The following is a 23654-nucleotide window of genomic DNA, read 5'->3' on the forward strand; positions in this document are numbered from 1 at the left end:
GCCCACCACTACTGAGATGCTCTACTTTGTGTAGGTGTTGCCTCTCCATCCAGCTCCTCTTGCCTTGCTGGAAGCTGCAGGACCTTCTCTTCACCCTGTGCCTCCGACGGTGCTGGGCACACCACAGCCCTGACCATTCGTGTCAGGGCTCCAGAGCTGATAATAATAATAATTTAGTTCCTGATTCAGCTGTGCGTGTAAGTGCATGTCTGACTTGGAGCACCCGATTAAAGTGAAGTGTGTGCTCCAGGACCTCGCTAAATGGGAACCTCAAAGCAGGATTTGAAAAAGCCAAGAAGACATTAAAGTAGTCACAGCAAACTCTTGGTTCAGGAGTGTTGTGATTAATGTCATTTGCTACCTCTTTTGCCTTAAAAGACAAGGAGTGGTTAAAATAAAAGAAACCTCAAGTTGAAAGCATTGCAAAAAATCAATTAAAACCCATGTAGCTGCATTTTGACCCGGAGCAAAATCTCAGACATAACAGAGAAATTACATAGCCTTAAAGAGAAAGAAAGAAAGAGAAGGTTTTACGTGTGGTATTGCTGAGGTATTGCCCGAAGGCGTGCTGAGGTGGCTTCTCCCCCTGTACCTGCAGAGACTGTAAACTCCCCGCAGGATCAGGGGGAGCGAGGAGGTGCCCCCAGCCCTGGCCGTTGCTCCCAGGGCCTGTCCTGCGGGTGAGCGGTCAGGGCCTAAAAGCCTTCCCGGAGGACCAAGCGCTGGGTGGTGGGGTAACTTCTCTGCTGCATCAGCCTGCGGGATGAAGATGTCTGTGCTGGTGCATCACTCCGGTAGACCCTGCCGAAACGGGGTAGGGCAGGTAGGGCTGCTGCAGCTCCCAGCTGCGATTTCCTGGCTGGAAACGCAGATTGCTTTGGGATGCTCAGCCTGGAGGACCTCTCCAGTGGTGCGGCACCTGATGTGGGGCTTGGGGCTGGGGCTGGGGCTCCTCAATTCCAACAGCCTCCCTGGGACTCCAGCTACTCCCAGACCCCCAGAACTCAGATCCCCTCAAGAGCTCGCACCCATCTGGCCCTGGATCAAGTCCCCAACAGCCCCACACTGGTTGTCCTTGGCCCAAAGAGCCCAGGTGGAATAACCAGGGATGTGCGTTAAGCAGAGCTCTTTCATTTGGCTGCTGCGTTTGAAGGCATGTCCTTTCCAGAAGCTCCAGATCTGTCCCCTGAAGTTAAATCTTCATCTCAATGAAACCAAGGGTGAAACTCCCGTCGATTCCCCCCGGCCTGTGCTTTGCTCTTTGGGAGGAAAGCGGTGACCTTAGAGAAGAGCGATGCCATTTGAAAGGCCTCTTCACGTGGGGAAACAGCTCTTGGTGCTCAGCCCCACCAGCCTGCACAACCGCTCCAGCCTGGTGCCGGCTCTGCTGCGAGGATGTGCTTGGGGAGGAAGGCACCAAGCATGTTTCCGCTGTGTTTAACAGAAGAGCAGATTGAACGGTAGGTGCGAGGCAGAAGGCACCCCTGAATGTTGTTAAATACCCGAGGACAAGCCATGCACGGGCTTTGCTGTGCTGCGAGACTTTTCGGTGCAGTTTTGTGGGTTTCCTTCTGTTTCTTTTGCTTCCTTCCCCCCCCGCCCTGTCCTCTTCTCTTTTGTTTCATTTCCACTTCGGGAAGAGGGGGAGAGGACAAGAGGCAAATTAAAAAAAAAAGGGGGGGGGGGGAAGGCTGAGGCCGTGACACGTTTTTCATTTTAAATGAATGACTGAAACGGAATAGAGCCCTTTTTTAACAGAAGAAAGGCTCGTCATTAAGAAAAATAATAACAACAACAACTTTCTCTGCCTGCTGCTGCCCCGAGGACAGCTCAGCCTCTTCCCCGGCGCCCTGAGGAGCCCTCCCCTCCGCGGGCTGCCCCGGGGGGGCCCTCAGCGCAGCCCCCCGTGGGCGGCGGGACCCGCACCCACGGGTGGGGAGCACCCCCGGCATCCCGTTGCGGCGGCGGGCGGGCAGCGGGGCCGGCCCCGCCGGGGTCCCCGCAGCGGGGCGGCGGGCGGGCAGCGACGGCAAGGCTCCCCTCCTCTATTTTTTTTTTTTTTAATTTTCAGACGTTAAATTCTTTTGCAAACATTCATGCCTTAGGAAGGGCTGGAACAAAGCTCAGCTGCTCCAACCGGTCGGACAGGTAAGCAGACTTGTTGACACCGTTATGTTTGCAGCACGCATGCTCCTTCCCAAGTTTCCTGGTGCATTTTTCTATTCCACCTTATGAAACTTTCCTCCCCGCCCACCCCCTTCCCCTCCCCTCCCCTTCCCCTCCCCGCGCCTCGGCGGCTCTGCCCGGTGCGTGCGGTCCCGCTCCCCGCGGACGGCAGCGCAGCGCCCGCGCCCCGCCGGGCTGCGGGCGGGCGGCGGGGTCAGCCGCTCCGCGCCGCTCCGCACCGCTCCGCGCCGCTCCGCGCCCAGCCGCTCCGCTCCGCGCCGTGCCCAGCCGTGCCCCCTGCCCTCGCCATGCCCAGAGCCTTCCTGGTGAAGCGCCGGAGCCCGCAGCCGGCGGTGCGCAGCTGGGATGGGCTGCCCGACGAGGAGAGAGCCGACACCTACATCCCAGGTACGGCGCCGCCGGCCCCCCTGCCCCGGCACCGCTCGCCGCCGGGAGGGAGGGAAGCAGGGCGGGAGGGGGTCCCCGTCGGACCCCAGCCCTCGCCCCGGTCCCCGCGGGGCTGCTGAGGGGGCTTTGCCGGGCCGGGGGAGCCCCGAGGGGGCGGGCGGGCCGCGGAGGGCTGTGCCGAGCGCCGGGGGGGGGCTCGGGGACCCTCCCCGCCCAGCGGCGGGGCTGCCGGCTGCCGGGCGCTGCCGCCCCCATGCCTGGCACCATCTCCCACCCCGGGGCGCCCCCGGGCATGGGGGGGGTGTGTCTGAGTGTGTGCGCCCGGGAAGGTGGGAAACCTCGTTTGCATGAGAAAGGTGGCGGGGGGAGGAGAAGAAAGGATCTGGGGCGGGGGGGTGATGTCCTCCTGGCCTCCCCCTCCCCTTCTCCTCCTCCTCCTCCTCCTCCTCCTGCCCTTGCCCGGGGTATAACGGGAAGGCGGCGGAGCTGGCGTGTTTGAACTTTGGGACCGTTCGTGTTTGAGTTTCCGATTGCAGCGTGAGCCGGGGATCCTCCCCCGCCGCCCGCGGCCCGCCCGCAGGTTAAACACCGGGGCTCGGCCGCTCCCGCCCGCTGACACCGCTGCCCCCCGCCCGCCGCCGCCTCCCCTCCGCGGGCCGCGGCTCCGCGGTGCCCCTCTTTATCGCATTCCCCCCCGCTGCAGGCGGGATCGGCTGCGTGCTGCTGGGCTACGAGGACAGCTGCAGCCTGGAGAGCAGCGGGAGCAGCGGGACCCGGGACGCGGAGCCCAGCGACCCCCCGACGCCCCAGCCCGCCCCCGGCGACTTGGGCACGGCCGGGGGGATGCTGCTGGACCTGGCTGTCAAGCGCCCCGTGGTCAGGTCGAAAATCAAGGTAACCGCCCGCACCCCTGCGTTCTCTTCCCCGGTGATGGGGTGACCCCTCTTCGAGGGCAGGGCCCGGCTGCCGGCTGGGGACACCGGGTGACAACGGTCCCTTGGCCTCTCGCTGCTAGAGCTGGCGGCACCCGTCCCACACACCGAGACGGAGGCCCGCGAGAGCGGCTGGCCGTAGGATGGCAGCGGCGGGGCGAGCCTTGCAAGCCATGTACCGTACTCTTCCAGTGCCCTTTGCCTTCCCTTATCCCCGCCTGGGACATGCTGCCCCTGACCTGCTTGGCTCAGGTCCCGCAGGAGCTCTGAACCCAGCCAGGAAGGACCAGCCCTGGCAGCTAGGAGTCATGCCCCACGGTGCGTGGGTGGTTCTCGTTCCTTAACGTGGGGCCTCCTTAAAAGGCCGCCTTCTAGGTTGTAGTCAAGCCTTCGCCGAGGGGGGCTGTGGTGAATCTTCCTGACACCCCCCTACACTCTTCACTTATCAAGATAGCAGCTAGGAGAAGGTCCTTCTCCGAAGCTGTGAAAGGCCATTGCCACCTTGAGGTGGACCGGCAGGCTTGGGTGGAGCGATTATCTGTCCATTCACTTCGCTGAGGAGCCTCTCTGCTGCACGGGCAGGAGCTCGTCCTGACAGGGTGTCCCCTGGGCAGAGCCAGCAGAGCGGAGCGGTGATTTCGGTCCCCAGGCTGAGAAGACGCATCGCTCATGGGCTCCTCATGGTACCGAAGAACCCAAGACCGAGCTCCCAAAGCGTGATGGTGGTGCAGATGGGGTGGGAGGACCACGTCCACCTCTGAACATCCAGGGTTCCCATCAGCAGAGGTGGGGCCAGGCCACCCCAGTGCTAGGAAGGAGGAGATGTGTTTGCCGGTGGCTAGTTAACACCTCATTAAACCCTGGCTGTTGCTTTGCCGGATGGAGCTGTAAAAATTCCCACTGTCTCTGCTGGGATGACAGCCTTTCGGCCACCGAGTTATTAATCTCGATTAATGCTAGGTTTTCACCCTGCTTATACGTGGCCGCATGAGGTGGAGTCCTACCTGTTGCCCAACAGATACTTCCCAGCCGGCTCCCCCTCTAGTTTCACACCTCGTGGTTTTTGCAGCTGCCCTTTTTTCTAATCTTTACAATTTCAGGTAGTGTTGCTTCAGTAGTAAGTGAAGCAGGAGGATGGGAAAAATAAGTGGCTCTTCAGGAAAAAGAAATCCCAGATGTATTCCTTCCTTTATGAAGAGCTTGCCCCGCTGCCGTTTGACTTTAACCTACTTTGTATAATTTAACCTGGGCTATTAGCAAGAGTCACAGCGAAACCTCGTTTCCGCAGAGTTGGGTTTTCTCAGCGTGCCACAGAAACTCCCCAAAAGCACCACGAGAGCCGATGGACGTGTGCATGCGGTGCCGCCGGCTCCGCTGGCTTTCCCCCGGCCCAAGCGGCCAGTGGCGAGCATGTCCGCTCCCCCGTGAATAATTAAACTAATAGCGAAGTATTTGCATCTTCCAGACATTAAGCCTTCGCTCTGAGGAGCACTGAATCATCAGTGTCTCCCTTAGTCAAGTTAGGTCATAGTGTTGGCGCAGTATTTTTGGTGTTAGGAGCAGGAATGAGGAGATTAACCCCTAATGACACTCTGCCGTTAATTAATGAGCCAGGGAGACCAATGGGAGGAGATTAGTGCCATTGTTTCAGTCTCTGCTGAGTCAGCGCAATGTGCCTTAGTTTATCTTGCCAAACCTACCTTTTTTTTACTGCTGCCTGGTTTTTGAGGGACCCATAGCAGCTGGAAGTGTGATTAGTGAAGGCACCGCATGGGTACGACTTTCTCATGCCAGGGAAGACCTCCTGTCTCCGACCGGGAAAGTCTGAGTGCAGGAGCAAACACACATGCGGCCCCGTGGATAGGTGCTCGTAGCCTAAGCCCGTGTGCTTGTGGTTGTAGCTGGTCGGGGGTCCCTGCCTCTGGAAGGTATATCCAGTGTACAGGCTTTGTTTTATCTCCTGAAGCCAAGCTGGCCAGCATTGCATCAGTCCCAAACTGTGCACATTAAGTCACCCACTTGATTGCAAGGGAAGTGTGAAGGTTTCACCCAGCAAGAATCTCCCAAATGCTTTCACTTTTCATTTTGAATATATCCCAAGAATTTCTTAATGCAACAATAAGCCATCCCTCCTTATTTTGTTTGTTTTCTGTTGGTCTTTGTCATCTCGATGCCTGCTCACCCTGTCCTCTCCCATTCCTTAGTTCACCACCGGCACCTGTAACGATGCTACAGTGCATAGCTGCGAGCTGTGTGGCAAAGGCTTTCGCTTGCAGCGGATGCTCAACCGTCACATCAAGTGTCACAGCCAGGTGAAGAGGCACTTGTGCACCTTCTGTGGAAAAGGCTTCAACGACACCTTTGATCTGAAAAGGCACGTCCGGACCCATACCGGTGAGAATGCGTTCCCTGGTTGCGGATAGCTCTGGGTAGCGGGAGGTAGGAGAAGGGGTGACATGGGACAAGGACGGGGGGGTGAGGGTAACCCGGCAAGACAATAATACAAAACCCAGGTAAGCAATGCAAAGAATAGCGGGGATGTGGTGGAGGAAAGGGACAAACGTGAGTGTGGACAGATAAAAGCCCTGGGACTAATGAAATCTGAGGAGAACTAATGAAATCCGTGTGAAGCAGCGTGGGTGCATGAGCTGCCATCCAGCTGCGGTGTAGATGTGGATGCATGCTGCTGTGCCCGGGTCCGCAAGACCAGGGTAAGCCACCCGGGATAACTCACCTGGGATAACCCAGCTGGGGTAACCCGCCGGACGTTATTGCAAGTCCAGGGTGTACCGGTGAGCGCAGGCAAGCAGTGGATGAAAATGCTTTGCCCTCTAGAGGCAATGAGCAGCAGTTTCTTGGTTTTTTTGCGAACCTTGCCCGCTGGCCATCCCATGGGATGGGGTTATGGCTTGATTTTGGCACCGTCTGGAGAAACCAGAGTGTGGTTCATGCTGTGCCTCCAGCTTCTTGAGGGAAACTAGGCAACACATCTGACTTCTGCTAACCCTGTGTGCTGCATCCCTGCCTGCTTCGGGCTACCAGCTCCCCCAATCCCCTTTCAGAGCTGTTTCCCGCTGCACGTTCAGCCATCCAGATCAGTTTGGCCACTGGCCTAAACTGTCTCTACTCGCTTGTCGTGTGGGTCACAGCATGGGTTGAAAATCAGGGGCAGTGGGTTGAAAATCTCCCGACAGCAGTTCTTACTCTGGATTGGGGGGGGGGGTAAAAAAGTTGCCTTTAACCTGGGCTAGTTCCCTCCTCCCCGCTTGCATCTACACCAGATGTACAGGCATAACCGAGGATGCTATGATTTAAGCCCGTGATGGCACTGGAAGAAAGAAAAATCGTCCCTTTCCCTCCTCTGCTCACTCTTGCTCCCCAGTCACTCCCCCGGGCTGGAGGGATGCACTTTCTGCGGCCGCTCTGCAGTGGGGTTGGTTCCTGAGCCCACCCCAAACAGCAGCAGTTGTGCTTCTTTGAATGGGATTGGTTGCCTCAAATCCAGCTTACTGGTCACAGAAGTGCTTATCCTAACCTGGAGCAGGGAGAAGGCTGCCTTTTTGTTTCTCTTTCTTCTTTTTCTTAGTGGAAGTGATGGCTTAAATACCTATCAACCCCATCCTCACCAAGCAAGATGCTTTCTGGCAGGCCAAGCTGGCTGTCCTCAGGAGGCTTTGAATTTGCGCTGTAGAACACCCGGAAGATGCGTCCACCACATCTCCCGGGCACGTTCCAGCTTTCCACATTTGCGTTACCTACAGGACCTCCCAATAATTTGGGCTCGCTCTGCAATGTGCCTTTTCTGGCTTAGACACCATTAACCAGGCGCACCACTAGAGGTGATGCAAGTATGTTGGTGGGCAGGAGTTGTTTCTTAGCAGTAGAACTCACAAAAACAATGCTGCCCATTTCGATGGGAAAGCATTGGCTGGAGCCAATGTTTTGGACTGTTTTGGTTGTTTGCAAAGCTTTCATGTGGAAAGGAAAGCTGCTGGCTGTGAGCAGGGAGCTGCCGCTGGGGTATGGCTGAAGGGTGGAGTTGGTGCTTCTGAAATAAGTGATTTTTCAACTTGTGCCCTCATTCTTTGAGATTCAGAAACTAAATCCAAGAGGGTCTCTGTTCAGAAGCTAAAAATATATGTATGCTGTGGCAGGTAGGGTTGAACTCGCTATGCAGGAGTGGAGCCAATTTTGCGAAACTCTGGAAGGGAGGAAAGGTCTTTGTACTGAACAGGAGTGAAAAAACACTGTCCTGGAAATGTGAATCTTATGGTTAGGTTGTCCCCAGATTTACTAGAAGAAATCTGGCATCACTGTTTCTCCTCTCCAGTGTAAAGCCAGGATGAACACTCACATATATTGTATTTGCCTGGTGCCTTGGGTCGTGGCGGGGGATGAAGGCTGGCTGCAGCAGTGGTACCGATAGCGTTTTGGCATGTATCTTTTCTAGGCTGAAATACGGCATCTCTGAAAGCGGTGGTCTTTTTTATGTCAAAGTTGATTGCTGTTCAGGAAAGCTGGGCTATATTTGAATGTTAAAAAGAAGACAAATAAGCTGGAAGTGGTAGTGTTGTCTTTGTTTTGTAGCTATGGGTGCTCATCTACACGTGCTTTACTCAATTTCGGTGTTCCAGTGGAAATTGTTGTGCAGTGTTTGTAAGCAGACTGTGCAACAGTAGGGTAGTGTCAGACAGAGTGACAGCCAAACGTCCCAGTCTAGCTTCATGGCATAAGCAGACGTAAACATTAAAAAGTAACTAATATACACAGTAATATCAAATTTTAAAATGATTCCTAAGTAATGAAGAGGTTCCCACAGCCCTGATGGGCTGTGCCATCTTGGCACTACACCTCTTGTACTCACACTCGTGCCTGTGGAGCATTGTTGGCGTCAGAAACCAAGGATGGTGAAGGTTTACATTGCCTTCAGATAAGCGTGAAACGGCAGCAAAAATACTGTTTGTAAAAGATAGATTTTTGTGTGTGAGTTCTAATGAAGATTTGGAGTTTCTTTCCAATTGCAGTTTAATGTGACTGAAGCAGTCTCACAGCAGTAGGTTTTAGAAAACTTTAGTCTTGATAGTTTAAGCCGGTGCACTGGGATAACCTCTTTTTACAAGACTTGCAAAAAATGCAATCGAGATGCTGCTTATTGGAACTTCTAATCAGTTTGGATTTCTAGTAGAAAGATCAGCGACCAAGAGGTGAACTTAACACAATCTGATGACAAAGTTACAACTGTCTGTATGAACATGTGTGCTTTGCCCTTTTTTGCCTGGCTATTACTCACCATAGGTCCAATATTCCACACACTCGTGTTTCACCTTTCATTGGGGAAAGACAGGGGTTTAGGTAACTCCTTGCATCAGCTTTAAGGGTGGTCTTTGCTTGAAAACTTACTGAGCTAGTCTAGTAAGTAAAATCACAACTTTTTAAGTTTTTTTTCAAGTGTTGATAAACCCTCAGCTATTTGTCATTCAGGTACTGAGAGGTTGTTGTTGTTAAATCAGTGCTGATTGGTGGTAAAATGGATAGTCTTTACGGCTCAGTATTTTTATAATGTTGTTTGTCCATACTGGGTGTCCAACTCACAAGCCAGCCCCTTCTCCCTCCTCTGGAGACACACATACCTATTTCTTTCATCTTAATGCACTTCTCTTCTAGAACTTGAGTTTGTCATCTCAATCATCGCATCTATATTCTATGGAAATGCTCTCACTCATTTGAAGTACTGTGATTGCTGCATGTTCACATGGAGCCGTTCACTGAAGCCTCGTTTAGCTTTGCTCACTAAAAAAGAAAAATCAACATCTTACTGAGATACAAGATTTCATTCATTATAAAAGCCAAAATGAAAGGTTAGCTGAAACCAATAGTTTTACCTAATCACAGGAATTCAAAAAGTCGGGGGTCTAAGGAGTAAGTTTTGCAAGAGTTGATAACGGCTTCTTCTTTAGGACTAAAGCACCGATGGGCACCTGTTATCCTCAGTGTCTGCCTACGTCTTCTCGAAACGTTTCTAGGTTTTCTATTCCTAAATATATCAACCCATTCCTGAAAATTTTAGCCTGAAAGTAAGATGTTTTATTTAGACAGATAGTTCCTCGGGCTAGTAGCTCCCTGCTGCTAGGTATTTGCTCAATAGCTGATATGCCAGAGCCTTGCTCTTGGCTGGTAAGAAATGTAAATCAGAATGGTAATCGCTGCCGTTTAATGTTGCAGGAATTCGTCCTTACAAATGTGAGGTTTGCAACAAAGCCTTCACCCAGCGCTGTTCCCTGGAGTCCCACCTTAAGAAGATTCACGGCGTGCAGCAGCAGTACGCCTACAAACAGAGGCGAGATAAACTCTATGTGTGCGAAGACTGTGGCTACACGGGCCCCACGCAGGAGGACCTGTACCTGCACGTTAGTAACGTTCACCCCGGAAGCGCTTTCCTGAAAAAAACCTCAAAAAAACTTGCAGCAGTTTTGCAAAACAAACTGAGCCCTGTCCTGCAGAGGAACTCCAAAGATGACGACAAAGATGAGTAACATGGTGGATTACAGTGGTATAAAGGAATGAAGTTTACATGTAGGACTATATATATATTATTTTTTTAAAAACAATTTTGAAATAGATCCCTGAAATGAAAGGGATGCTTTTGCCAACAGGACTCTCTTGATGTTGGTAGAACCTCAACTTGAAAGAAATATTCTCATATATGATGCAACCATCAGACTTTTTTATCTGGCCAAAAAAACTGGAAAGCTTGAAAGAGGCTGTCACCTCTTGGATGGAGTATTTACTGAACTGACATTTGGGCAACCTATTTTCTGTTTCAGCTCTACCACACATCCAAGTGGCCACTGACAAATAAGTTCACCTTTCCCCAGTGCATTTTGTAAAGATAATAACTATTACCTCCCTTACAAGTTACTTCTGAGAGGTTTGGGTGAAAAGTGCCGTGTAAGAGCAGCTAGCTACTAGTACGTTGTTCTATGCAAAATGAATTAAAATGGTCTTAAGAACAGGAGTACACTGTATCAGTAAATAAGATAAAATGTGCAAATAACCTTAACTCTGCCCCCCTGTGCAGTAAACTGATGATTTGTGGAAGTGTGATCCAAGGTGAGCTGAAACTTTTTTTAAAGGATGCAGAAGTTTTTCCTCCCAAACTTTCTCTACTAGCGAATGGCATTATTCCAGGGCAGACTTATGGTCGTGTTTTAGGTACTTGAAGCTGTGAACTTATTTTATCACGTTTAGATTTAAGTGTAACCTTAACTCTGACATTCCTGGACTTGTCACGCTCACTCTGGGGATTATTAGCACATCCCTTTAACATACAGCAATATCAATCCAGAAACCCAAAGAAAACACTTCAATGGCTTGAAGATACATATTTTTCTGTCATGATGAAATGCAATTTTGTGTGTATTTTATGGTGCGTATGTGTGCATGTGTGTTCATTTAGGGATTTTTTTTCCTTTTTGATGACTAAGTTCACTAATACAACAGAGCAGTGCAATGCAGTGAAGAAGGAGACAGCCTGTCTCTGCCTCATGAGATCAATGCAAAACTGTAGGCACGAATCTGGCCTCTCATCTGCAACCACTGTCAGCTTAGAAGGCTCCTAGTGAGACTGATGCTACAAGGGAAGGAGGCGGTGATGATGATGAGGGACTGGTACTACATCTCTGTGCATTTCTGACTCCCTCTGTATCCTGCTCCAGCTCCTGTTGACCCAGGACAACCAAGAGGGTAGCCTATAGGGACTATCAAGTATGAATTTAGGGATTTAAAAAAAAGAGGAGAGGCATGCCCATATAACTCATGTCGCTGAAACCGCCTGACACTTTAAGACTCTTCAGAAGCTGCTGCAGCCTTTGGGCACTTGGGTGTCTATACTAGGAGCGACAGGGTGGGGTGATAACTTCCTCAGCAACCACAAAGTACTCTGGCCCAAGCACATGTTATTCATGTCTCTTAACTTAATGGACACAGCCGCTAAACAGGTTTTACATCAATTTAAATGCATAACAATTAATGGATTTCATTTGTAAATTCCAAAAATTCATTTTGTACTCAAAATAAAGCTGTACATTTGGGGAGGATGCGCTGTATTCTATATATGTTGAAACAACAGCTGAAAAGTAACCCACCTAAAATACAGAGTCCTAGCCAGGACCCTCACAGTCATTACTACTAAAATGATAGATTCCGAGCATCTCTGCAAGAATCATAAAAATCTTCTCAATTTGGCTCAGTTTTGTACAGGCATCTGCTTGGGTTTTTGCGGGGAAAAGCTTCTAGGGGTTTTAAAGCATTTCTAATGACATTAATACTTTATTCAGCACAACTGTTGGTGCTTGGGACCTTAAAAACGAGGATAATAAAGTGATGCTACTGTGTAAAGAACAAACTTGTCATCCTATGTAACGGAAAATTCACAGAATACTTTAATAAATGGGAAGTCCATGGGAAAAAAAGCATCTGAGGTAAATTATAAGACCGTTACTTTGCAAAAAGAGCTAAAGCCTATGCACCGATCCCCAGTTCTCCTGAGATCATGCCATTATAACTGAACAGTATACATGGAAGGTCGCTCACTCTGAGTGAAGCTTGCATGCTTGCAAATACGTTGACAAAATTGTTTGGATAAGAAAAGTGTTAGCAGCTGGTTCAGCCAATTGTGCTGGCGATACTCCCCTGTAACCTGCTCAGTGAGGTCTCAGTCATGAAACTTAACTGTTGAGTGCAGCTCCTAGGTGGGACTGTTGAGCAGAGTCCATCTGAGCAAAGTGACTATCGTTCACCTAACTGCAAAGGATTTCTGCGCTTAGCTCTGCTGAAACCTCAGCCCTTAACACTGGAGCAGTGGAGTTGCAGCTGAAACCCTGATTTCCCTCCAATATCACTGCCAAAGCATGTCCCTGCTGAAAGAACTACAGACACGTTAAGGTGGTCCATCTATCTCACTCGGGTGATTTCAGTCAAAGAGTGTCTGCTGCAACAGTGAAAAGCAGCAGGTAACAGTACACACAACAAAAACTGCTCTGGACAGAGAGCAAACTCTGACAAGCTGGATGCTATAGCTGGAGTAATTGCCCTGATTGTCTGGCTGTTTTTTCTGCAGAGGACAGATAAAGAACTTCCACCACTACTGTCTGTGAAGGCTGCCTGCCTTCTCCGATGGTACAGACTCATCTGAAATTAAAGATAGGTTTACAAACAAACATTGCTAGTGAAGCTGGCAGCCTTCTTCAGACACAAGGCTTTTGTTAAACAAATGAACACAGGTGAAGCCAACAGGTGCCCACACTGCCCAGGCTCCAGACTTGCCCTTATTTACTAGGAGGCAGGATGAGACTGAAATCTTACATGGTTCAGAGACATCTAATGACTGGATGATACACTGATGAAGAAGGCAATCCCACGCAAACATTGCCCAACTGTTCCACACTCTCTCGATTTATCCAATCCCAATCAACACAGGGAATTCAGCACATTTTATCACCTCCTGCTTCTGCCCAGGGCATCTTGCCTCTTGCTTATGCCCACCCTCTTGGTATCCACAGAGCTATCTTTCACAGACCATTGACCATGTTCAGTGACGTTGAACCACCCACTCGCTAAAATTCTGTGATGTGGGAAGATACTTGTAAAACAGGTAGAACTTCTGAGCGCTCACGCAGCGTGGTCGCAGTTAGTCATCTCTGAACCCAGTTTCTCAGTCTCCATGTTTGTCTTTTTAGATAGAAATGTAATTAAGCACAGAGTAATCATACCATCACCAGCCTAGGTTTGAATAAGCAAGTACCACTATAAAGTTTCATTGCACAGGTTTCCACAGTTCAGTATTCTGAAGGAGGAAAGATTAAGCACTACAGACGTTTCAGCTTCTCGAGCAGCAAGCCTGCCCACTGGTTTTTTTAGGTATGGTTCTGGCTGATTTTCTTGAAGCTTATGGGTTGGTCCTATTTTTATTTGTAATCTGCAGGGTTATTATGGACACTAATACATACAATTCAGAGAAAACAAAGAGAATGAGGAAAAAAGCTTTCCAGGTGTGCAACACAAAAAACAGTACCACCAGACATCATCAAGGCTTATTCATAAAATCAAGTCTATAGACAGAGAAACAAGCTTCAAAAAATAACTCTTCTGTTTTACATCATTTATTCACAAACTTATTTGAAAAAAAAACAACCCCAAACCCACACCCCCCCAAAAGCCCCCCAAAACCCAATCAGCAGCTCTTCATTCCTCAGAAGGCCCAGCTTCAAAGTCACAAGCCTGCTTTTATAAAGAAACTTACTCGCACTGGCAAACGCTGTAACTTGACACTGGAGATGGTTCCACATGGGTAGGCTCCGTGTCGGCTCAGACCCACAGTGAAGCTCAGGAGAGCTCAAGACAGTTGCAGACTTGGCCTGCACAGAGCCTCACAACCTAAGGTACAAAGCCCATTTACACTCACGGTTCTTTTATGCAGGCTACGCAGCCTGTTAAGAAACCCGCAGGAGGAGCCACTGGAAGTAGTCAAACTTCCTACCTTTCAGAACCCTTGCTGGAAATTTCTAAGTGCATCAGTTACAATTTTGCTCCTCTTTTGCTAAGCCACTTCTTTTAAATGATCACTTTGCCTTAGTATTTTAAATAAGTGCTTATGAGAACTTTGGTTATAATTCTTAGCACAGTTTTCCCAGTTGTTGCTGTAAGAAAAACCACAAATAGTAACAAGCCTGTTAATAGATACCTTTGAGATGAGCAAGAACTAAGCTGACTGAAACCCAGTCTCCTATATTAATTTGTTTATCATTTGCATTTCTCTCAGCTCAGACAATACAGTTGTTGTTTTGCTTTAGTTCACCAACTTCATTTTCAAAGTCTCAGTTCTGCAACAGTTTTTTTTTTTCTCAAAAATTACAAAAGAAGGATGATTTGATTGAACAGTTTTACTTGATAACAGAAACTTTCCTATCAACCTCAGGTTGTATAAACTGTCTGGGGAAAAACAGAGATTAATTAAGTCAGCTTTGTCCTTAAGTCTACTTAAGTCACCTATGACGTAAGCAAATACACATTCCCCACTCAATTTTTCTTTCCTTTTTTTGAGGCAGGGAGGAAGCCCTGATACTAAGAAATTAGTTAAAGTTACTAAAAAAAGAATATGTATTCAAATGGAAGATTTAAACAAAGAATTCTTGCTTTGGCTCTGTGCTCAGACAGACCACTTGCCTCTGCATAGCTTAGTGTGGGTCAGTTTCTGTCCATGTACTCTTCAAGGCGCAAAAGCCACTTATTCCAGTACTGCGAGCACAGATCGGGATCCATGAAATGCGGATGTGCAGGGGAGCCATTCTTATAGGATACCACAATAAGTCCACAGCTAACCTACAGTTAAAACCAGAAGGCTGTCAGAAATTCAATGTTAATATGCAACTTTAATCAGCAATTCTGAACACTAAACCTCACTGCAAAACATCATCCTTAACATGTAAGTACCTTAAATAAGACATGGGGAACAAAAAGAGCAATAATTTACCATAGAATACTTGGAGACTAACATTCAGATGCTGAGAGTTCAAAGCTCTGACTGAATTTGCTGAAAACTGGAGGACTCAAACTCTTGAGTATCAGAGTGACAGGGTCTATTTAAACCTTGCAGATGCTGGTAAAATGTGACTGGTGAGGTTTTGCCTGGGGCCATATAGCCAGACTGATGCATCAGTCTGAATGGAAATGGTTACTTAGGTGTGTCAAGTATGAAAGATGTTGGAACAAACAGCTCTAATCCAAACCCCACACAGCTACTGGGGTGAAGAGAAAGTGGTGGGGGGCAGGAGGCTAATAGCAGAATTCTAGAATTACTGCCTGTCTTTCACTCTCTAAGGACTATGTCTGTTACGTGCTTGTCTTTACTGATCTTTATAATATTCTAGAAAGCCTTCTGAAGAACCTATGAATTACCCTGCTCTCTTCTGCTTTATATTTTCCCCCTTCAATGCTTTGTATTCAAATAACAATCCTTCAAGCCAAGCAGGCCTGGCTAGGATTGCGGTTGGAGTCTTTAAAAAACATAATCCCGCTGTCTTCTCATTAAGTGATTGACAACACCCTGCTTTCCTCTGAGGAAACACTGTACAGCTTCCACTCTAAGTAAATCACTTAGTCCCTCGTTTGCCAGTGGGATATAGCAACACATGATGCGAGCAATGCCATCCCACCCCATTTCCCTGTTTGCATGCTCTTTTGCTTTACTACTACTCCTCCCCCTTCCTACTCTTGACACAAGCAAAAACCACACAGACCAAAGCACTGGGGGTTGCCCAGATGCCAAGTCACCGTGAGTTCATCTGACCTACTAAGACGCTGAGCATCCCTGGGTCCCACTGAGCAGTTCCTTAAAATCACCAAAAATATGTTGCCGACAGGCAAAGGCAGCAGGATTAGCGAGAGTAGTGGAGTTACTCCACAGTAGGTCAGCTTAACCTGATCTAAGACTGGGCTGCTTTGTTACAAATCCTACCACCAGTTCCACGCTGGACAGCAGGTGCTAAAGGCAGTAGGTGTGGAGAAATGAAAATAACGTGGGCACTGCTGCTTGTCTTGGCAGATACGAGGCTTACTGACCTGGAAGTCATAATTGGCATCGTGATTTATGGCTCCAATATATGCTGCAACCTGTAAAGGGTTGTCAAAAGTATTCTTCAGAGATGGCTTTGGTTTCTCTGAAGTTTTCCAGTCAATCACACACAACTGGCCTCTGCGTAAGAGAACAAGAAGGGACAATGTTTTAAACTTAAGTGTAGTCATAGTAAGAAACAAGGCATGGAACAGCAAAGAAAGTCATATCACTCTCAGTCTGTTTCACCCTGATGTCATGTTGCTCGTCATTATGTCTAAGCAAGTCTTTTCCAAACTGGTAGTTTAGATCTCAAAAATCAAGACTTACTAATATCTGCTGCAGTTCCTGGCAACTGCAGAGGAGCACTTAACCCTGCCCTGCTCATACCCTGCTCTGGTAAGGAATTCTCCACAAGAAAAAACAGCACTTCTGTCATTGGGTTCACCTCTAAGTTCATCCATTTCGCCACTCTTAAAAGATCTGTCCAGCTTCCCCCCAACAGCTCACCAACACACCTGCTCCAGCTTGGGACACAGCCTCCCATGCGCCACAGAGCACCACGTAACACTGGCGTTATCAGGTTTCTTAGAGAACCAGTACCTCACCGATACTTAGCCACGCAGTCAACCAGGCCCAGATACTGAAGAGTCTCATGCTGAACTGCACTTTCCAGAGCTTTCACTTCACTGATATCTTTTAAGACATGTTGCACACTTGCTAAGTAGCCGGAAATAGCAACATCTTCTCTCTGCTCCTTAGTTGCCATCTCTTCAGGCAGGAATATAGATTCCAAAGCTGCATGAAAGAGCTCTCCTTGGAGGAAAAGATCTAAGAAAAATGTGAAAAAATCGCACATTCAGACACTACTCATAATACCTGATGGATTTGTATTCCAGATATTACACAACATAGCTTTTAAACCAGTCCTGTTTTGTGTACTGAAAGCTTGAGGATGTGGGGAGGAGAAGTGAGTGAGACAGAAAAATAAATTGTCAACAGTGAAATTACTATCTCTTCTATTAATGCTTACTTTACTTTTTTGGTCTCACTAATTACTCAGAAACAAAATATGATTTTTAATTTATTGTTTATTCAAAGGCATTTCTGAATTTCTATGAATTAAAATATTATTCTAGGCTGCTTTTCCTGCATTTGCTTCTTCTGCTGTATTGGTTCATTTGAATGGAACTAACTTCCTTCTGAAAGGGATGGGCATAGTACTAGGAGTAAGGGCTTATCTCAGAAATTATGCCAAGAAAGATAAATTTTAAATAGTTATGTAAGGTTTGTTATGCCACCTGCAAGTGCTTAGTAACTCAAAAAGCATAAACACAGGATATTGTTTTAAAAAGCATAGTAATTCATGTAAGGAGCACTTGGGTATTTATCAACCTTGCTACAAGAGGCTACCTACTATCTCCCAGGTCCTCCCAGATCCCCTTCAGTCCTACAGCTTGGAGGAAGTCACCTTTGTAGGTCTGAGGAAATCAAAACCTCTAAATACATGGCAATTTAATAGAAGAGGCTATATATACTGGGTAAACAAAATAGTTACTGAAGAACTTCAACATAAACAGCAAGACACACAGGTTTTTAAACACTCAAGATTATATAATTTCAGAATGCTTATTTCCATCTCGTTACAAAGTAGCTTTGTATCTGCAAACAGGCTCAATAACATCAGCTGGAAAAAAATCTATTTGTACATAGATACTAGCAAATAGAGAAATAAAGGAGAGGCAGATAGGATAGAGCAAAGAATGTCTACAGTCTAATTCTTGTTTCCCACACATTTCTGAATCCATTTTAGTGGTCCTAGAACAAAGATCAGAGCTTAGATTATTTGATAACAGATGTACTCATAATTTGGTCTCACCCGCTGAAATGGAAACAACTTAATGGATTTCCAAAACACTTGACTTGTAGGGCCGGATACTGCAGCTATGCTAGCACGTCCCAGCCAGCTATCCAGACTATTGCTTCTACTTTGCAATCACACTGTGGTTAGACTTACTTTTAGTATACTCTGCAAAACCATCTTTTCCAAGTTCCAGTATCATTCTCTCCTTCCATCTTTCTAGATAAAAAGCTTGCTGCGGAGAAATAGTCTGTTGAAGAATACGGGTTACACTGGGCATTTTCGTTTTTTGTAAAGCAATTTTCATGGGGAGGTTTGAATTGCTGTTGAGAAGGGGAATTCTCTTGTTGGGGTTTATTAAAGGAACCCAGTTCTTGGGCGTTTTTGTTTCAGCTTTAACTGCAGGTCTGTGTTTATCCGGTGGCCCATATAACAAATTGTCTTCTTCAAATATTGTCTCTGGTGTTTGGGCACTGGTTTTGTAAGATGTAACAGAGTAGACCAAGTTCTTGTATTTTTCTTGGTCAACTTGGTCATAACTGTTCACTTTTTTCTTCTTACTATAAAGACATGTGGATGTAGCCAGACACATGTATGGGAATTGCTTTTGGCAAACAGGTATTTGAAAAAGCATTTCCAGTTTCCCCAGTTTCCTGGACAGTAGCTGTAGGAATTTCATTCTGACAAGAAGCATTTGTGAGTAGTTAGAGTTTTCTTTCTTCTGTTAGGAAGAGTCTGTAGGTTACCATATTTTCCCCCTGTGGAAAAAGAAATTTGTGATTTCCAGTCATAAACCTCTTACCATCAACCTATTTTTGCTCTTTGCCAAACAAAGAACTGCTATGGTCATAAAGTGTCTTCATACACTTTATGCCACCAAGACTCCCTTAGATAAATACAGTAACAGAAAGAACCAATAAGCAATGAAAAGAGGAAATGATCCTGAAAAGAACCGGTGCTGGTCCGCAAAATCTGAAACAGGGCAAACGCATAAAGATGTTGCAAGTACCAAAAGCTCCAGCAGAGGATGCTCTAACAGCAACAGTATCAGAACTGTCATGAAAGTTGACACAAAAAACTGATCTGCAACAAACAACCCCCCAAAAGAGGGAGGGGGAAATAAAAAAAAGGGCTGTGCAGAAGAGAATGAAGCAAATCGATTGTTGTGAGGTATTAAAAACATGTAAGTTTATAGTGGATGCCCAGCTTAAGGGGATTGTGGGGACAAAGTACCTTTTGGAGAATAAAAGCATGTTTTTATTTTGTATACTTAGGACAAAGCAGACAGTGGCAGTATATGCATTCTGAAACTGGGAGACCCAAGACTGGGAAAGCCAAAGAGAAACCAGATGTACTGCAAGTATCTTCAGATTCAAATAAATCTTTTAAAGATCAGAGTAAAATATAAAAGTATTTTTCTAAACTAATTTTCAAACATAGTTGTGTTCTAAGACACTTAGGAAGTTTAAAAGCAAAAACAGTATACCAGAATTATTGTTCACAGCACAGCTTTCAAAACTGCATTGTAACTGCAGTGCTAAGTCCTAGGAAAGTTTATGCACATGGATAAAATGTAAACACTTGAATAGTGGCATTTAAATCAACACTAAATACTTGCAGAATTGAGGCCCGATTCTCCTACTGAAAGTTATATCTGCTTACCATTACAAAGTTCCCTTCCAACCACTGCAAACAAAGAATACAGGACATGCACATTGCCAACTAACATCAGCATTTTGTTCCTGAAAATACTTTGTTACTTTTTTCTTTCCCCACACTTCTTACACAGCACTTCATACACTGCCCAAACCGTAGGCACCACAGAAAACAAAAACGTAGTAGGAGGAGTTATTTTGTGTGGACAGATCCTGTGCTCATGCAGAACTGCAGTGACACCACCGTGTGGGTGCAGGCATCTGTCACACAGAACAGGTTGCAAAAATGGGGATCTATGGGCTGCAGCTGATGAGAACAAGAGGCTGAGACCTTGAACTAGGGTTCCACAAATACTGTTCTTCATGGACAAAACCCTCCATGTGTAGACATTTAATCAGGAGTAGGCAGATACACTGCTTTTTTCTTCACTAGCTTTACATTTTCATGCTGACTTTGTATGGTTTGGGCAAATCATAACTATTCTGTAATCTGATGGCACGTAACCCGATACAAAATTAACCTCTCAAAAGCAAATCTGAACCAGGAAAACACAATTAGGTTGGATCAGAACATTGCGCCATGTAGCAGTGGCATTTCTGACCCAGTACCAGGTGCCCTACAGCCAGATTTGCTATACTGTTGTTAGATGTTAGTTTCCCATAATTACAATGCATATAAATCAAAATAGTTAATGATTTTAGAACTGCTTCATGGTCCATAAGAGAACAATAGAGGAAAATAATGAAAGTACCAACTGGTAAATTCTGCTACTGATTTTTTACAGTCCGATTAGATATAAAGCAAGCTACCTTACAAGGAAAACTGTACCATTTAAGATACTTTGAATGTGTCACTTCCTTTTTTAATCATTACATTATACTTAATATTGAACCAAATCTAAATCTGCTTTCGTTAGCCAGCAGAACTGGGCTAGGTGGAGTTGCACTTGTTTCCTCATTTTCCAGTGTTCAACAGCAGGAATGGACATGACTCTCACTCTGAGCATCCTCTGACCTTCACATTCCTGTCAAAACTACTCTCTTGCCTGCACATGAGAAAAGCGCAGTCAGGTGCATTACGAGAGGACAAACCAGACAATTTCAACCATTTTATTGCCACAAAAGTATGCAAATTTTGCCAAAAAATAGAACAACCTGCTTTAGACAGGTTACACAGCAGTGAGAAATTGGACTGTCTATGTTCTATAACTTAAGTTCTGCCCTGCTTCATTTCATGGACATGTGAGGAAGTTTTACAAATTTAGGTGAAACAACCAAATTTTTTATTACCTCTCATGTCTTAGATGATGTCAAAAAGCTGTTTCTACAGCTTGCTAGAAATTTGTAACAGCATAAAAAGGTACTTTTAATGAAGTATACGTTTCAATTTTTCAGTTCTCCTTGGGTTTTCAGTCAGTGAATTTTGTATGTCTTCACTATTACTACCAATTGTTCTAATAAATTTATTTCTAAGAAGCTCCCCATGTTTTGTCATTTGACTATCATAAAGCAGCTCACTTCTGCAAAGCTGCTATGCCAGCATTTACAGCAACTCATTCTTCTCAAAAGACAATCACATTTTTTAATAGATTTTTTTTGGTGTTGGAATGGGATCGCTTACCTGACAGAATTTGCCCCTTGCTGAAAAAGAAATAATGAATGATGTTAGCACATTACAACAGGTGTCAGTTTGCTGCAGGAGGTAACAAAAACCAATAAAAGCAGCAAAGGGATACATAAAGGTCAGACTTTAATACCATAAGCAAATTGCTTCACCATATTTTTTCATCATAAAAAGCAGTGCAGGAAAATTAATCTCTCCTCTCTTAGGGCTTACCTCTAAATAGAGCTGCTGAAGCTGTGATTTAAAATAAAACAGGAAAAAAATACTCTTATTCCAATGTAATAGTACCCAAGTTTGTAGTTTCTCAGGCTATTGTTTGATGACCATTAATATGCTTACCTAAGTGTATTAATCAGAACAGAATAAATGGTGGGTCAATGGCTGTGTATTTGTTACATTAGCCAGAGCACAAAAGAAAAAGTTTATTCTGGCTTTGCATCAGCTGCAGGAAGCAAGATGATACTTGATCCAGCATAAAGTTCACTTGTACTAAGCTGCCCTCTCAATATTTTTTAAGGAATAAATTTATACCAGATCAGTGTTTTGAATCATGGGGCTATTAAAATATCCAATATTACGAGCCCTAGAGCTAATTTACTGTAACACTGATGCAGTGTTTCAGTAATATCTAGTATGAATTTTAAATTAACAGCCTACTTTGTTCTGGAGTAGTATCTGTGGAAATGTTTGTGCACTCTATGAACTGAACCACCAGGAAAGGGAGAGTTTGTCAGCTGCTGTGCTGTTCTACAAAAGGAAAGAGGTTCTAGGATTGCTAAGGAATAAAGAACACTTGTATCTAGCAGAATAAAGAACCATGTGCTTTTCAATAAATCACAGTGGCATTTCTGTGCAAGTAACTTACATTTACGAGAAAGAAATGGAGTTGGAGTGGTCTGGATCTACTCTTGTACATAAAGAACAGAATTTAATTGATATTTCTCTCAGGGGAAGTGTCTCCCTTCTCTCTGAAACAGTCTGTGTTCGAAGACTGGTAGAATTGCTTCAAGTATTGCATGATGAGCCACACTGGAGAACTGAACACAAATAAAATAATCGGGGGGGGGGGAAGAGGATTTCTCTTAAGTTTTCCAAGCTAGTCGACTTTGCAGCTCCAACAAAAACTGCACTAACACAACTGAGGAAGTTTTTCCACGATAGGAATGAGTGGCCTATGTCTGGGAAACAAAAAGGGTTACTTAAGAAAATGTTCACATCCATAAAAGCCTTCCTCCAACTATGGTTTCAGATAATAATCAGTATAGCTTTTTCTCCACAGTCACCTATCAAGCAAACAAAAGCACTAGTTTACTTCAGAGACAATAAGAAAGCACTACTAAACATAGTTACAGATCTGTTGCCCTGTGTCCCTAATTTGAGGGGAGCAAATCCACTGATGAAGGTATAATTTTAAGTTAACATCACAGGCTTTTCTGTGGGAAGACGTATTACTATATGATGTAGAAAGCCTACGCTTGTGCAGGGCTTCCCTCTCACTCCCTCAGGGATAAGTCATTCTGAACAAGAAGCCCTGCTCGACGCCGGCCTGCCCCACTGCCTCAGCAGGCATGCCTGCCCAGCACCGGGCAGCCCCGCCATGAGGCCTGCTCGGTTACAGACCTGGGGGCAGGGGTGGGCACACATTTGCCAGGCGTGCGGTTGGGGTGCAGGGGTAGGCCACGGGAGGAGGGAGCTGCAGGCCCAGCAGCCGGGGCAGGCTGCTGCTCTCCCTCAGCTAACCCAGGCCTAGTGAAAAGGCCAGCGTTAAAGGAGGGCCCTTTCGCCTCAACACCACAGCTACCAGCAGCCAAACAGCCACAGTCCGCCTTCGCCTTCCCCTCCCCACGCTGCAGAGCGCTGCAGGTGCCCACCGCGGCGGCCACCGCCTCCACCAGCCCGGCCCCGGCCCCGGCCCCGGCCCCAGCCCCAGCCCCCTCACGAACAGCAGCCCCAGAGAGAGAAACCCAAGGCAACCGTTACCTCCGCGCCGCACTTCCCGCCACCACCACAGCCACCTGTGCGCAGGCGCACTCCGGCCGCCGCCAACGCGCTAACTGCGCACGCGCGCCCTCCGCGGCTTGCCGGGATTTGTCGTTCTCCCTCGCCGCCAGCCCTGGCCCCTCCCCCACGCTGGGGCTGGGGGGGGGGATCTCGGCGCTGGAGCCCCCGAAAGGGGTAGTGAGGGGGGGGTGCCTTCCCTCTTTCGCTTTTTTGAGTGTTTTTTGGAAATCTCTAAAGAAAATAACCCAAATCTTTAAAAGCGAGGAAAAGAAGAAAAAAAAAAAATTACGCCACCATCTTGGATGAAGGCAAGCAGCACCCTGCCCTCACCCAAGATGGCCGCCGCCGCGAGGGGGCGGGCGCAGCGGCCTCCGTCGGGAGCCGGGCCCGCGCGGGG

The 23654-nt window shown here is 46.9% G+C and overlaps 2 protein-coding genes across 6 annotated transcripts; one reads left to right on the plus strand and one right to left on the minus strand.

The window, feature by feature from the left end:
* Window positions 1-2231: 2231 nt before the first annotated feature.
* Window positions 2232-10055, plus strand: OVOL2 (ovo like zinc finger 2). The gene is given in 6 exon segments (XM_072857142.1): window positions 2232-2305; window positions 2307-2394; window positions 2397-2574; window positions 3278-3468; window positions 5711-5900; window positions 9729-10055. Coding segments are annotated over 6 exon segments (1032 nt in total). The 3' UTR covers window positions 10040-10055.
* Window positions 7809-23489, minus strand: MGME1 (mitochondrial genome maintenance exonuclease 1). Of its 5 annotated transcripts, XR_012041700.1 has the most exons (9): window positions 23237-23489; window positions 22122-22293; window positions 21254-21273; window positions 18134-18735; window positions 16725-16947; window positions 16125-16257; window positions 14730-14885; window positions 9137-9296; window positions 7809-8028 (listed from the first exon to the last, which is right to left on the minus strand). XR_012041700.1 is itself a non-coding variant. In XM_072857139.1 (8 exons), exons 4-7 carry the CDS (start codon window positions 18669-18671, stop codon window positions 14751-14753), a joined length of 1029 nt encoding a protein of 342 aa, XP_072713240.1. In that variant the 5' UTR covers window positions 18672-18735; window positions 21254-21273; window positions 22122-22293; window positions 23237-23489; the 3' UTR covers window positions 8126-9296; window positions 14730-14750. The 5 variants fall into 5 exon arrangements, 4 of the variants coding, with proteins under 4 accessions (XP_072713240.1, XP_072713239.1, XP_072713241.1 ...); XM_072857139.1 differs by lacking the exon at window positions 7809-8028 and having other exon boundaries at window positions 8126-9296; XM_072857138.1 differs by lacking the exons at window positions 7809-8028; window positions 9137-9296 and having other exon boundaries at window positions 13696-14885; window positions 23237-23488.
* Window positions 23490-23654: the final 165 nt, after the last annotated feature.

This window comes from Ciconia boyciana, chromosome 3 (assembly GCF_034638445.1).
Source record: "Ciconia boyciana chromosome 3, ASM3463844v1, whole genome shotgun sequence".
Classification (NCBI taxonomy): Eukaryota; Metazoa; Chordata; class Aves; order Ciconiiformes; family Ciconiidae; genus Ciconia; species Ciconia boyciana.